Below are 15,557 nucleotides of genomic sequence, written 5' to 3' on the forward strand. Positions count from 1 at the left end.
TATCTGAAGAGGAGGCCTCCCAGTAAAACTGGTCACCAAAGGACGTTGTTTGCCAAAACGTGGAGCGGAACTGCGGGACGAGTAATGAATTCACGGCTCTTTCTCCAGTTGGAAAGGGTGGACCACAGAAGGTTAGTAGCTTTTCATACCCAGGGCTGTGTCTACACAAACACCAGGCTGGCTTGGAGCTGCTGCTTCTTCAAAGTGCTGTTTTAGCTACACTAATCTACTGTAACTTCAGGAAGGCAAAATGCTTGTGGCCAGGTTTACCCCACTGATGCTTCCAATAGCAAACACAGGCTCGTGTCTTTTCTTCCTGGCTTGCTGCCAGCATTCAGATGGCTTCCCCCTCCTTTATTCAGACTGGGTCATTTTTTGTTTTGTCCCAGTATTTTAAAGTTTGGCTACTGGATGCCTTTGCTTCAGATGAAGAACTGAAGCCAGCACCTCTTCATTGATTTATAAGCCAAACAGATTAGAACCAAACCAAGGTTCCTCAGTCTCTCCTCCATCCTTAATTCTCAGCTTGGGTTTCTCAGCCTACTGTGTACTGACCAAATGTGTGGTTTGAAGCATGATGAATTGGTTCAGAGATAACAAGTGTATGCTGGTGTGTAAGGTCAGCTTTGCATCATCATGTTATAATCTAAACCTTGTCTTGCATTTAAAAATCAGCAATGTGAAAGGGAGCTCACCTGCCCTGCTCCTGAAGATGCAGCAAAGTCATGGTTTAATTGTGTATCAGGTGTCTCCTGCCTCAGAGCACTTCACAGTGGCACAGACAGTTGGCAAGAGAAGGCATCTTTGCAGTAGAGTTCCCTTTATTTCATAACATTAAAGCACACAACCATTAAATACACTTGACACTTCTATTGTGCTACCTAAACAGCTACGCTCCAGTGTCCACGTGGCACAGACCTGGTGGCATCCACTTTGGACAAGTGGAACATCTAAACCAAAGCAAAGGCTTCACATAAAAAATAGGTCTCACTCTCTGCAACCGTGTTCTTACAAAGAATGGTGGCGATGATGAGACTGAATGGAAAGAAAGTGGGTTTCCTGAAGCAACAATCACCTCCCAGATTCAATGCAGAGTGTTGTGTTTACCAGCTCATCTGCAGGTGGCACAAATGAAAGCTGATTAAGGCAAATGCTTCTTAAGAAAGGCCATTTCTTGTAAACAATGAGGAAAGGGTTTGTTTTTCCTTCTTCACCAGAAGCTCGCTCTTGGGAGTGACATTTGCTATGTCCCAGGCCCCTGGGTTCCCCTGCCCCTCTCCCTGCTGCTGTCTGCAGGCTCCTGGGACACTGCCAGCTGTGGCTGGCTCTGAGGACAGCTGAGCTCTCTCTGCAGGTGGCTGCAGCAGCAAAATGTGCCCCCTCAGGACTGTTGTGGCGAGCTGTCCGGGCTCCGTCGTGTGCTCGGCCTCTGGGCTTTGGTATGTGACTGGCAGTGTAGTGTTGGCAACGTTTTGTGGCTCCCCCATAACGAGCTACCCAGTGGCACAAGGATCCAGTACAAAAACAGTGAAGGTGTAGTACAAAAAAAGTACCTTGTTTGTAAAGCCAGATTAAGAAAAACTAAGCTACGCTTTCATCTGAAGAGCTGCTGTGCACAAATGATCCCAAACTAATCGGTGTCTATTAATTAACTGGCACCTAATCAATAGCAACATAAGTCACTAAGCTGTGGAGTTTTTGTTTTGTTCCTTTCAAGGGGAATTTCCTGGTGTAGAAGTGGAGCATCTTCTCATGTCCTGACTTGGAATTTCCCTGCTTTTGTAACGTATTTGACACCTTTAAAAGGCTTGTACTTCTCTCCATACATGTCTAGGCGATTCACTTTCAGCCCTGAAAGAGACAAAAGCAAGGGCAGAGTTGAAAGCAGAGTGCTAGGGCTCCTGCCAGTCCTGCTGTCCTTCCCCAAGGGCTGACCACTGTTGACTCAGCAAAGCAGGCCAGGAAGCAACAGGCCCAGAACCTCGTGCCCACCTAGAAAGGTGCTGCATGTACTGCTGCTGCTTCTCATCTACTACCTGCAGTCATCCTCCTCCTCTCCAAATGCTCTCTCAGGGTCTTAATCTGCTTCTTTTGCAGCGCCTTTTACACACAGACAACTCCCAGGATGTAAATGTTGGCAGGCTGAGGCTGTGCTTGCTTTAAATCTACTTTTGCACTTACCTTATAGACCTTGTTCTGACTTGACCTGCAGGTTGTTTGGGAGATGAAAAACTAACCAGCTCCAGAGGGAAAGGATAAGAAGGGCATTCTTTAAAATTAATGGGGGTTGTTTTCACCACCAGAAGGGGCTTTAGTGGTACAAGGCTACAGCAAGTGAAGAGCAGCGTGCTAAATCATTGTCCATCACTCTTCACTAAAAGGATCGAATCACATGTTTCAGGCACAAGTCAACAATGAAAAATCCACTCTTCTGTGCACTCCTCACAGTCTTTGTGTAGCAAAACAATGGGGAACTGACAATTCCCAGCAAGGAAGTCTGCCAGACCTCTCACATTTTGGTAAATCACACTTCAGCCTTTTGGACCCAGCTGACTTCAGACCAGCATCTGAAGATTGTTTCCCACTTCACTTGGTGCTGCTGCTCGTTCCCTCAGTACCCATTTCATGGAGCAAGAAAAACCTCACTCACCTGAAATTGCCAGCTGCTGTATCTTAAACTGGATGTTTAAACTCGGGTTCTCCTCTGGCTTGGGGGCTCCAGACTGCAGGTTCACGATGCCCTTCAGGTTTGGTAGCTTTTGAGGGGTAATTTTGCCAACGTCCCACGTTAAAACCTTGTCAGAAAAGAGACAATCATAGCAGTAGCTTTCTGGGAAATGACCTGTGAGGTCAAGTTCATGTCAAGCTTTCATTTTGCAGGCTGGGTACAGCAAGTAGCCTGGTAGCCCAGAGAATTATCCCGTGGCTGGGCTCATGCAGCTGTGGTGTCTTTTTCTTCCCCAGCAGTTATTTTGCCCCATCAGCATTCCTCACTTGGTTTGTGCCTGCAATACACCTTGTTCTCTTAGTGATAGTGATGGTCGCTGTCCTCAGCCTGGGTCAGCTACATCCACAGAGCAAAGAGAGTAACCAGCACAAAGACTGTGACAACTTCAACAGGAGCATGAGGGGGACAGGAGCAGAGCACAAAGCAAAAGGGGACACTGGACCTGCAGTAACTTTGCTGGGGGTCACTTGTTTCCCACTGAATAAACTGAAAATGACCAGAAGCTGAACATTGTTGACAAATGCAGAAAAACCTCAGCTCCCCTTCACTTCTACAGTCTTTGGCCTTTACAATCCACCAAATGGATAAAAGCTGAGCACAGTTTATTTCTGCTGAGAGGAAAGGAGACTTCCAGTGGTTTGGGTTTTGTTTTCAGAAGATCAAGGTCTGTTCTTTTTGAAACAAAATGTTACTTGGAGAGTTTTCACTTCTTTCACAAATCAATTGCTGCCTGTGGTGTTCCAAGGGCAGCAAAAAGCTCAGAGCAGGGAGTTAGTGCCAGCACAATGGTTCTGTTCAGGCTGCATTTCAGCACTGAAAAGCTTCAGGAGATTCAGGTCTCAAATCCCAACTCAGAGGCGAGAAAGCAAGACTCCCCAGACAAAGTTTTTCAGACTCTTTGCTTTCCTTCCTCCATGACTTCAGGCATAACCTTTTAGAAGCTTTCTTTTCCTTACCTGCTCCCTGTTTTCCTGGCTGCTACTGTCAAGTGTACTGCACTTTCTCCAGATGTGTTTTAAAGAACAGAACATGCCACAGCTGAAATCACCAGTGAAATGCTGCTGCATCCACCAAAGAAAACTACTGGGGAGGGTGAAAGAGCAGAGGATGAGAGAGGAAGGAAAGGGAAAGGAGATGGATTAAACCAGAAATCACACCTGGTGTGTATCTAGGCTTGAAGAAGTACATGTTTAAGAGAAGTTTTTAATTCATGAACATGCTGAAGGGGAAGTTTTCTGCTCAGTGTGGAAGGACTTGTGCTGTCATCAGCTCAGGTATTTATGTGAGTAAAAAGCAAAGACTTACTTTTGTAACCGGGTCAAACGTGTAGCTGCCCTGGGTAGCGGTGAGGTTCATGTTCAGCACAGCCTTTGGCATGTGAACTGTCATGACAACTCCTTCTACTGTTTTCCCCATGTTCTGTTTTGGTCCAATGGTAACATCAAATCTTCCTGAAGAACTGTTTTCCTTAAAGCTGATCATGTGTTTCACGTACACAGGAATCGCCACCAAGCTGGAAAGAGAAGACAGCAGCTGAATGCAGCCTGGCTGTGTCTTTCCTCAGGGAAATAAAGCTCTTCCTCATAAATAGCTCTTGTGTTTCTGGTAGGTATTCAAGTTAGAACCAGCTTGTTTCTAAAGTGAAAAGTGACACTCAGCTCTTCAACATGACTGCTGAAGTGATTTTATTAGCAGAGAATCACAGGGGAGAATAAAAAAGCTCTTCTTCCCCTTGTCCCAATCTCAGTCCCTCCATCTGCCCATTTGTTATATAAGTAATCTCCCTGAGCCAACTCTCAAACAGCCACCAGTCAAATCTGACTTGGTTTGCAAACCTCTGCAGTTTAGACTCTGCAGCTTGATTCTTTTCATGAAGGTCAGAGCCCTCTGTGTGTGCAGAGGCTCTGCCACAAAGCAGCCAGCAGCAACAATGACCAGGACTGAACAGCCCTGTGGCACTGTCACGTGTGCTCTGTCCCACTGGGAAATGGTTGCTGAGTATCAGCAGCTCACTGACAAAACCCTGGTTCCTTGTTTTAGGGAGGTGGGAGCAACAGAGGAGCCCAAAACCCGAGATGTTCTAGCAACAAGGCAACGCCCCGCAATGTGAGGAGGAGGAAGCCCCAGTTGCTGAGCCAGGGGGGCTGAGTGGCCACGTACTTCTGTGAGCTGACGCGGTAGGAGATGAGCCTGAAGTTGCCGTCGGGGGGAATGAAGGAAAGGACTCGCTCGGCCTCCCAGCGCTTGAAGCGGATGCAGGGGTGGAAGCTGACGTCGTCCAGCAGCCGCGGGTTCTGCAAGCAGCGGTAAGGCACGTCAGGGAGCAGCTCCCTGCCCAACCCCACAGCACTCCTGCTGCTTAGGCCCAGCCTGTGACATACACTGATGTTTGTGGTGTGACCTGGCACAGCAGTTCCTGTGAGTGTATTTCTAAAGGCACTGTGACTGCTTCCCCAGTGCGACATAAAAGTGATATTGTGAAGGAGCGATTCTGCTCTTCAAATCGTTCCACTCTGCCCATTGAGAAATCCAGAGCAGTTAAACGTGCCAAAGACGTGCCAAACTTACCATAAAAGACAGAGAAAGATCTGGCATTCCTGAGAGCTTAATACAGGAGTCAATAACGCCTTGGATTTCTGCAAAGACTGTGGAACCTGGGCAGGGGGGGAAAGAAAGGCACTTGACTTAACATTGCTGTTAAGGGCCTAACAAACATTGTGAAGTGCAGCTAGAGGGCACAGATGACATTACACAACACTGGTGAACATGCCAGGCACAGATAGGAAAGGTCATTCCAGTTACCTGTGGCCTGGGCAGCTTGCTAAAACACATTAGCCAGAGCAAACAGCTTGTCCTAAATCAGCTAACGCTCCTTGTGCCAGCTGTTGCACAGGACTTGTACTGGATGTACTTGCACTGGCTGCCAGCAGTGAGCAAAGAAGAGTTTCAGAATATGTCAGCTCTGAACCTTCCTCCCTTTGATCCCTGGCCCCTGAAAACCAGCAAGTTTTCAGGGTGCTGAAAGGGAAGCTGAAGCACATCAAAGCTAAGTGTGTGCTACAAAGTTCCAGCTGACCTTGGCTTTCGTAAGCGTGGCTTGTCTAGCAGTGGCATTACTTATTGATCTCAATGACAAATAAATCCATGGCAAAAAGCCCCAATCCCAAAGCAAGAATAACCAAGCACCTTACTCTGGAAAGGCTCCTTTCCTTCAGTGCTCTATACTGACAGAAAGGCACGAGCAGGACTCTGCACTAAGTAGCCCTACAAGCAAAGGTTCTTTTCAAAGATATGCAGAAACTATTGCTGAGCTGGTCAAGGAGAAACTGTGGGTTAATACTTTTCCTGAAGAGAAGGGGTTTTCTTTCAGGTGAAAGCTCTTCACCATATCCCTGTGAAACAAGAGAACATCCCTATTCTAAGGGAGCAACCTTATCTAGCACTAGTGAAGGTTAGGCACGTTCTTGCATTGCTAGTCCCTAAGGGATCAGGGCAGAGCAGAGTAGCCATGACTTCTGCAGTGGACCCTCACTGCTATCAGAAGGAAGCTAATGAAAACTGTTGCCTGGCTCATTTGAGGGCCCCCAGTAAACTGCTGGCAGGAGCAATGGCAAAAGAATTCTCATCACGTTTCAAACTTCAACTATTCTTTTTCCCTTTCCCTCTCTGAAGAAATAACCCATATACAAACAGAAAGCACTTAAGTACAGAACACTTCTTGTGGCTGTCCCTGAAGCAGCCTCCAGCATAGGCCTGTTTTAAGGTAACCTGAAGAAACACACTTGGGCACATCACTTTCAATGGTGCTCTTTCTCTTGGGGGTGTAGACTCAATGTACATAAACCATGCAAAGAAGCAGTTGGGCTGTCTTCTGTCTGAACCCTGGCAGCTGCATGCAAACACATTCAACAAACAAAGCCCAGCTGGTGTGGCATCTTACCTGATTTGTCTATAATTGCATCAATTTCTTCCACCACATCAAAATAGGCTTCGTTGTTGGTGTATTTTACCCCCGCTCTGCGCCAGGGAATGTTGGACAACTGGCCAGTAGGAAGTGTGTCACCCACATTGCTGCTGCCTTAAAGATGGAAAGGAACTCAAAATTAGTAATTAATGACAAGAGGAGTGTTTCAGCTGCCAAAACAAAGAATCAGAGCGAGGTTTGCCCCTGAGAACTGCAGGCTAGCACCCAGGACGCCGCAGTTTCCTTTGTCAGGTGACATCAATTGCACTTTCAGCACAGGGCTGTGCTTAGGGTTGTCAGACTACATTTTGCACACCAAAACACAAGGCTCAAGTCAGCAGGAGGCTGCTGTGGGGGCAGATCCTGCAAAGGATTTCACTGCTGCAATTTGAGGCGCTACAGCTCCGTGTGAGGGCCTTAAACCCGCGTCCCCCCAAGAGTTTGTTAGCTGCCTGCCTCCAGGGCTGATGCACTGCTATGAGCTGGTACAGAGACCTGGAAGAAGCCTTAGAGAGGGCTCCCATCCCCTTTGCTTGGGGGCTGTTAGGCTGAGGCTCTCACCCCTGCTGCTCATCTGAGCTACCTCGCAGCACCACGGCAGCCACGTTGACACCCGACCACGGGCCGAATCCGTCCAGGTCCCGGCCCACAGACCTGGCTTGACCTGTCTCATCGTGATGGACAGTCCTGGCAATCCCAGAGCTGCAATAACCCTGTTATCATCTGATCCCTATCCTGACCCTGACCTGTTGACTCAACTTCTGGGCTCACTCACGGTGATGCCACTGCCTCTGCCGGCCTAGTCACCCTCAGCTCTTGGTTCTTGATACTAGTGTGAGAAAAGGGCCTCCTGAGCTTACTGAGTTATAAAGCAAATGTTGATGCTTTAAAAAGGAAGGGGAAAAAAATCACTCCAGGGGCTTAGTTGATTGAACTGGAAATCTCAGTGTAGGGGAAATAACTCCCTCTGCTCTACACAGCCTGGTGGTGGGTGGGCCGGGGAACGAGCTGCAACCCTTCCCTCAGGTCAGGGCAGAGCCCACAGGCTGCTGAGCTGTTGGCAGGGACAAGACACAGGCTGCCATGGGCAGGGGCTTTAGGCTCCTGGGGAATTCTAAGAAGGCTTTGGATGAAACAAGAGGATTTGGTGCTGCAATCCTTGGCTTCAGGAGTCTTAATTCCACTTACAGTAGTGCATCTAGTCCATTAATGTCATAGCTATTTTTTTTGTAACTACTGCCACCAAAAAGCACATTTCACACACCCCAAAAACCCAGAAATTAAACCAGATGGGATTTCCACTCAAAGATTAACCCACATGTGCCACCTCCAAGACTGGCTCCTTGGAGCACTGCCTGTGTGTGGCCCTGCAGCCCACCTACTGCCCTTCTCCCGAGGCAAGGCCCAGAACATCTCACATATCTCTGCCCCCATGTGACACCTCACTTGTCCCTCCTCTGCATCCGACTGCCAGACAAGCAGATTCCAGCAGCTCAGCTGACAGACAGCTGGCTCTGTCAGTGCAAGACATACCCACTTACAACAGCCTGCAACCAGCTCCAAACCTGACAGATGCTGATGGTGACGGGGGCAGGCAGGAGGCTGAGGACAGGAGGCCGAGGCCAGGCTATTTGCTTCCCTTCATGTTCTCCCTTCCCAGCCAGCAAAGTCTATGAGATACCTGTTATAAACCTTTCCACAATGATGTCTCATAAAATGTATAACCTTCTCCAGTACTCCTCAGTTACTCAAGGCTGAGGGCCAGCTGTGTACCAGTCCCCTGTCCGCAGCCACTCACCGCTGGCAAGTGCTTCTTTCGTACCTGTGATGGAGTTGACGACAGAGCGCAGAATCGTGGGAGGCTTAATCAGCTCCTTCAGTATGTTGGATTCTGTTGCCAGTGGAAAGCCATTGTCTAACATTTCTTCTAGCAGTTCATACACAATAACTACATTGTCCTTAATTGCAGTCTCGGAACATTCGCCGAAGTAATCCTACACAAATGAGAGATTACAAAGGGCAGGATTTCTAATGCCTGTTAGAACGCTTTGCAAAGGTTTGTTTCTTACAGAAACCCTTCAATCTATCCAGGAATTTCAGTGCCTAAACTGGTAACCTGCTTCTATACTCTGATGGCATCATATGTTAGGGTTACATTTCCATCTGCATGGAAATACAGGCAGGGTGAACAGTGACATTGCCGTAATGTGGTTTACTGCTACGTATGTCCCAAAGGTTCTTCCACTTGGGAACGTGAACACATCTTCAGTTAAAACACTCTTGTATCTTTTGGCAATGTTCCATCTTCACAGAGGCTCCTTGATTTACAGCATCTGTGAAACAGGTTGAAAACTGATTCCTGTTTGGCAGCTCTTTCACTACAGAGTGTTTCGCGACTGCACGCTCCTCCTTTTCATCTACATATCATGAGCGGTACGAAAGCTTACAGGCAACAGACAGCACACACAAAGTGGGATTTGCCTTTTAGTGCACGTGCACTGGCAACTATAAATCAAAGGGATCCACAAACTAGTCCTTCTTTTCCTTCATACTCCATAAACCAGTGCTTGATTTAAAACTTGCCAAGGGGAGAGTCACCTACAGGGGGGTTTGTTGTCTTTAACAAAGGGGTTTAAGCAGAAGTTCCCTTGGCATTACATCAGGCTTAAAATGACTGAACGGTGACAGACCTGGAAGGTGTCTGCTACTCGGTGCAGAAACTCAATGACAAAGAGCGGTGGCACCTCTGTCTGTATGACAGACACAAAGAAGATTTTATCCCGGTAGATGCTGATGAGGTAGTGATGTGGCGTGGAGATGACAGGAGGCACATTCTCAACATCGATTGCTTTCTCCTGAGCTTCAAAGAAATAATCACACACAGACTGGCTCACAACGCTCTTCCAGTGCTTCTCCAAGAATATATCCCCAGAGCAGTTTATGAGAAACAGGCTGTGGATCATTTTCTGTTGGAAACACATTCAGAGAAGTCAGAATAAACAAGAAAGCGACAGTTTGACACGACTTCATCTCCCAGGTTCCCTTTCTTACAGCATTCTTATCAAGGAGCCTTGACACAATTGCTGTAATCCACTTCAACTAAACGTGTTGTGAATGTAGCCAGCGCTGAACATTAAACCCCTCCAAAATCTCCCGGATAGCCCCACAACAGTGGCAACTATAATCAACCACTCAATGTCAGTATTGTTCCACAGCAAGGCAGCCCAAACATATGAAGGTGATCAGCTACAAAGCTTAGAAGGGTTCTCTGTACATTTTAATATGGATACAATAGCACATCTGTTGAGAAATGCAAGACCCAGTTCCTAGGAAATGCACCCAGAGCTGCGCAGGGGAGTTTCGGCACAAGCAGCACCGGGGAGACTCCGTTTGCAGGGGACTGGATCCACTCTGACCCGTGGCTAGGAGGACAGGGATCACAGGATTTCCCAGGACACACAGTCCTTCTGCTTCTAGTGTAGGACAGTTCCCTCCAAAACCCTTCAAATACCCCTTTTCTCCTTCCCAAGTTTTAGCAGTACACTAACTTGCTGCTAATTTGAAGTGCTCTGGAAAACCAAAGCTCTGTCCTTGCACATTACAGTAGAGAGCAGGCAGACCCAGGGGCACGAGCCCTGCCTGTCAGTTGATGGGCAGCTCGGTTTGTGCCCTTCCCAGGGCCAGCTGTGCTGAAGAAGCTCTCACAGCAGCGGGGACTTCAGTCTGTTATATGTAACACTAAGGAATTTGATTCATCCCACACACTGTCAAGCAACTGGCAGCAGCCCTTTTCATGCTGGATATCTTACAACTGGTACTACTGCAGAAATCTCTGGTGTAAGCTATTGTTTAGCAGAAATTACTTCACAGTGCTCCCAATACTGAAGATTTCTCTGCTACTCTTGTTTTTGAGTGACAGGCTTCACTTGGGACACACAGACATCCCTGAATTCATTTCTCAGCACCCCACCTTCTTTTATAAAATGCTGAACACGTGAAATCAATCTAGTAACAGTGAGATTCCTCACACCAGCAGGCCAAGTTAATACTCATGGCCAAACAGCAAAGCATGGTAAGAGCTGCAGCACTTAGAGGGTGAAGGTCTGGAATGGAAGTGCACAAACTTAAACAAGCAGCAGCAAAAGCAGCACATGGCCCAGCACAGGCTTTCCAGCTTCTCACAGACCTCCCAACGTGGCTGTGACACACGGAACTCCACAGAGTTCTGTGCACTCGCTTCCATCCAACCGCAGTTTGAAGCCCTCACGGAAGAACTGGGTATTCAAACCAGGGCGCCTGCAACGCCGTGCCCGAGGCTGTATCTTTGCTTTTCACTAAATCTGGATTCTGCAATGTTTGTTTCTCTCTCTTGGCACAGGAACATCTGGACTGAAGTCACAGCAGGCTCACAAGACAAAAGTGGAGCTCATTGGTAAGAGGAAGAGGCTGTGAGCAGGGGAGAAAGACTGATTGCACGTGCTTGTCCTTAGCTACAGTTAAGTACTCTAAAATGTAATTAATGCAGAAATACTGTTGCCAGCTGCTTTTCCCTAACACTGAGCACAGTAGCAGACAAAGCTCTGGAAACCAGAGGTGAGGAGTATATCCCTGACCTCTGCGATGCCCGTTAGAGCTGGTAGTGACGACTGAAACAGCTCCAAACGGGACCATCCCTGGCACGGCATCCCACAGGTTCCAGGCTCCCTGCACGTGGCAGAGCTGCTCTGGAGAGAGGGAGGATTAGGGACTGTCTGAGCTTCTGTTACGGATCTGAGGCAAGTGAATGGAAAGTAATCAAATGCTTAAAGGAATCTGGAGAAACAAGTAAGTGAAGACAGACAGTTCCATTTGTATTTAAAGGCAGTATTTCTGTCCCAACCAGCTGGTCGGTAGTGTAGCTCTTTCCTGTACATTCCAGATGTGTCACAAATCTGCCACAGATGTGGCAAGACTGGACAACCTTTGCTCCCCAACCCCACTCACTGCCTCCTACGGCAGAAAACCTAATGAAGTCCAATGAAATACTCAAATGACTTTTTCAGGACAGGCAGCATGGCACCTCCAGGCACGTGTACCATTGGCTGGACCAACCTGACACATCATTACATGCTGTGACGCAAACTGACCTACCTGCAAGTCTCTTACTACCATGTGAACAGTTTTTGTAAGGCTCTTATTGTCAGCATCTCTCACTGCTGCTGCTCGAGTGTCGTTACTCTTTTCACTGAGAAGATGCCCACACCTTCAGTATCTGCACATTCAAGGAAAAACACTTTTGCAGCCCTTCTGTCTCCTTCTCTGGAGACATTCCAAAGCCAGCTGTATGAGCTCCTGTGTGACCTACTCTAGGTGGTCCTGCTCTGGCAGGGGGGTTGCACTGGATGAGCTTTCGAGGTCCTTTCCAGCCCCTGAGATTCTGTGAGCCCTTCTTCGGAACTGCCTGGCTTTCCTCTCTCTCAGTCAAGCAAAACTCCCACAATCAAACCAACTCTTAACAGCACAAACCACTTGTGTCTCTACAACTACACAGATGCATATTTTATCAGCAAGATCATCCCTCTTAAAGACGAAACACTCTGCTTCCCACAGGCTCAGTATACATTTATTTATCTTTACTCTCATTTAAAACAGTGCTGGGGACTTTCTGGAATTCTTTTTAAAAGGAATGAGTCCTTTGGGACTACTCTGAAGTTGTCTTGAACTAGTGTTTGGTATCCATAACAAAATTTGCAGCTTCCTCCTTGCTTTCACCAATAACAATCCCAGCCTGCAAGAATTTGTGCAGCGTTTCCTTTACTGACTGATGAGCTTCCCAATAACACATTTGCATGGCTCCTCTGTTCAATTTGGTCCCAGTATAAACCTTGTAATTGCTGGCAAGATAGTTCCATCTCTTGCCAACAGAACACTATTAGAAGCTCAACAATTGCAGTTCCCTCTGGGACCTGCGAGAACAGAAAAGCTTCGCTGTAAAAGCTGACAAAAAGCAAGTTTCTTGGGGAAGGAAGAAGAGCCCCTCCTAGTTACAAAGGAATTGTTAAAACTCCATTTTGACGTGGAGATAGAACATCTGTAACACAGTTTACATCTGAATCAGCCGCTCTGGGGTCACTGGGGGACCACACTCAGGAAATTCCCTCTCTGAAAGCGGTACTGAATAGATGGAGAGGCCCAAAGGGACACGGGCAAGGCGAGTATCCCGTCACTGTCCTGGCACGCGTTTACCGCCGGTGCCTTCGTCTGGAACACGCTGGTAACTGGGCTGACACTCCAGCCAGAGCAGGGAGACCTCTGGGCAGCCAAGGCAGTGGGGTTTGATCACAGGACATAAAAGCCTTGTGTCAGTATTTCTCTGGGAGGATGTTTTCCACGGTGTTCTCTTAATGCACTGCTCCAGCGGGGTCTGACGGGCAGGCTGCTCTCTTCACAGGCTCTATTTTAAGAGGCACTCAAGGTTCCAGAGAGGACAAGCAGAGTGCCAAAGGGCCATGCACTACTTAAACAGCAGATCAGAGCCAACAAGTATTGCTGGAACTGCTGTAAATGAGAGCTCTTACTACGGTGTCTGCACTCCCTCACGGTTAGTACAAATGCAGAGAGTAGGAAGGAGGCACGGGACCATTTTTACCTCCCTTCTCTTCCACCCTATGTGAACAACATCAGGCTCCCCAATAACAAGTCTTAAAGAATCTTCTAAGGAGTTCCTGTTTGAAAAGCAACCTCTCACACACTGTGTTGTAGCAGCATAGAAACCACTTCACTCCTGTGTAGCAACTAAGTCTTGAAAGCAACAGAAAAGCTGTAAGTTGGGGGGAAAATACGAGGGAGATAAGGGGAAGGACCTTCACATTATGAAAAGGTGCAATTTGGTTTCTTCCCATGGTCACAGCCATCAAGCACAGCTGCCACTTGTCACCTCTGCCTCAAAGACTTGAATTGCTCTTTCCTGAATCCTCACAACAAGGTTTCTGTCCAAGATCCCTAATGCAGACCAGCTTGTAAGGAGAGCTTCCTTTGAAAGAGTAACCGGGACCTAGCTGGTGCATACCAGGAGGTGCAATTTCTGGACAAGGACAGCAGAATCCAGCCCTAGAGGGCACGGAGTGGTCTTCATGTTTAATTTGCCATCTGCAATCTAGGTATGTGCACACAGACAGGAAAGAAACCGCTTGGGTTTGGCTGTTTGTTTGTTTCCCCCCCTAGGCCAGCTTTGCTTGTGTTTTTGACATCCCACAAACAAAATGATGACCCAACATCCCACAGATTAAATCCTAAACATGTACAGGGAAATACCATTCAGATGGTGGGGGTTCTTTTAATAAGTGAGAAGCTATGTGCAGTTGAAACCCGCTGGGAACTGCCAGCTGAATCGCTCTCGCGGGTGGCAGAGTCAGTTCTTGCTTCCATCATTTCACCTGCAAAACAGCTTTTCCTCTCCCATACTGCAGCCTGCTTCCCGTGAACATGAATTTTCATGACTCAGGGTTGTTTTTTGCCTGGTTGTTTATACAAGAGCTACATTTGCACATGGCTGTGCCAAGGAAGGGTTAGAATAGGCACTGGGAAGACCTTTTTCACCTTATTAAGCACTGGAATGGGCTGCCCAGGGAGGCGGTGGAGTCCCCATCCCTGGTGATATTCAAAAGACACACAGGTGAGGTGCTGAGGGCCGTGGGTTAGCGATGGGCCTGGCAGTGTGAGGGCAGGGGTTGGGCTCCACGATCCCAAAGACCTCGTCCGGCCGTTAATGATTCAGTGGTTTAACGGTGAAGCTATTCCTCCAGCCTGATCAACATCTAACGGGCAGAAATCGTTCATCACACTGAAAAGATGACAAGTGCATTGCTACTGCAAAGCAGATGAGCAGTGAAACAAAAGAAGCACCAACAGACACTTACCCCGTGTGGTGCTGAACGGGCCAGAAGCGACATGCAACGCACGGCTGGGGCTGAGAGCGGATCCTTTTCCTGCAAACGTTATGCAAACCTACACTCAGGGAGCCTCTCGCTAATGAAGCGAGTGAAGCGTTACCAGCACCAACACGCCGACAGCAACGCTGCTGAGGAGGGATCGCGGAGCCCTGCGTGCTCCGCTCCCAGCCGGGCTTTGCTGCAGGTTTTGGTTCAGCGGTGATCGGCAGCTCCCGCGGCGCCCGTCCCGCAGCCCGCTGCCGTCCTGCCTGGGACACGGGCTGAACGAGCCCCCTGCGCGCCACCCTCCGCGTGGCTTCGTGGCTGTCCGCGGGCCCGGGGCCCCGCACAGCGCCGGCTGCGGCACACGCCCGGAGCTCGGAACAACGGCGGTTCGAGAACCCAAGCGCGGACGTGACCGGGCGTTCGGGTGGGCAGCGAACGGCGGCCGCAGGCGAAGGGATGTGCGGGGCTGCCGCGCGGGCCCGCCTCACCGCCGCTTCCCCCGGGCGCGGGGACCCGCGGTGAAGCCTCTCTCCCTCCCTCCCTCCCTCGCTCGCTCCCGCCCGCCCGCAGCGGCCCGGGCCCCCCGCGCCCCACGTACCTCCCCCGGCCCGGCTCGGCCCGTCCCGCTCCCGGGGCAGCGGCCAAGATGGCGGCGAGGCCCGGCGCCGCCCCTCAGCGGAGCCGCGGGCGGCCGCGGCGCTGCCTGCACCGAGCGCCGGGCAACGGGCGCTCCCCGCCCGGCCCCGCCGCCGCGGCCAACCGCCCGCCGTGCCCCGCCGGCCCGCGGGGAGCGGGGGGGTGTCTCCGGGCGCGGAAGCACCCCGCCGGGCGGGCGGCGCGCAGCAGGGCCGGAGCGGCGCGCGGCGCGGCGTCCCCTGCCCTCGCCTCGCGTCCCCTCCCCGTCAGGCGCCCGGCGCGGCCGCCGCCCCCGCCCCGCGCTGTCGGTGTC

General features: G+C 49.6%; 1 protein-coding gene and 1 long non-coding RNA gene across 9 annotated transcripts; one reads left to right on the forward strand and one right to left on the reverse strand.

The window, feature by feature from the left end:
* Positions 1-803: 803 nt before the first annotated feature.
* AP3M1 (adaptor related protein complex 3 subunit mu 1) lies at positions 804-15,321 on the reverse strand. 8 transcript variants are annotated; one of them, XM_062001375.1, is made up of 11 exons: positions 14,591-15,120; positions 13,986-14,514; positions 10,879-11,138; positions 9,383-9,658; positions 8,515-8,686; positions 6,669-6,806; positions 5,297-5,382; positions 4,889-5,022; positions 4,034-4,241; positions 2,651-2,795; positions 804-1,851 (listed from the first exon to the last, which is right to left on the reverse strand). In XM_062001375.1, exons 3-11 carry the CDS (start codon positions 10,933-10,935, stop codon positions 1,751-1,753), a joined length of 1,317 nt encoding a protein of 438 aa, XP_061857359.1. In that variant the 5' UTR covers positions 10,936-11,138; positions 13,986-14,514; positions 14,591-15,120; the 3' UTR covers positions 804-1,750. The 8 variants fall into 8 exon arrangements, with proteins under 8 accessions (XP_061857359.1, XP_061857358.1, XP_061857360.1 ...); XM_062001374.1 differs by having other exon boundaries at positions 11,823-14,514; XM_062001376.1 differs by having other exon boundaries at positions 11,823-14,488; positions 14,591-14,607.
* Positions 4,068-5,023, forward strand: LOC133625948 (uncharacterized). The gene is made up of 2 exons (XR_009819186.1): positions 4,068-4,333; positions 4,769-5,023. It is a non-coding gene; the product is annotated as an uncharacterized LOC133625948 (long non-coding RNA).
* Positions 15,322-15,557: the final 236 nt, after the last annotated feature.

Source organism: Colius striatus, chromosome 8, assembly GCF_028858725.1.
Source record: "Colius striatus isolate bColStr4 chromosome 8, bColStr4.1.hap1, whole genome shotgun sequence".
Lineage (NCBI taxonomy): Eukaryota > Metazoa > Chordata > Aves > Coliiformes > Coliidae > Colius > Colius striatus.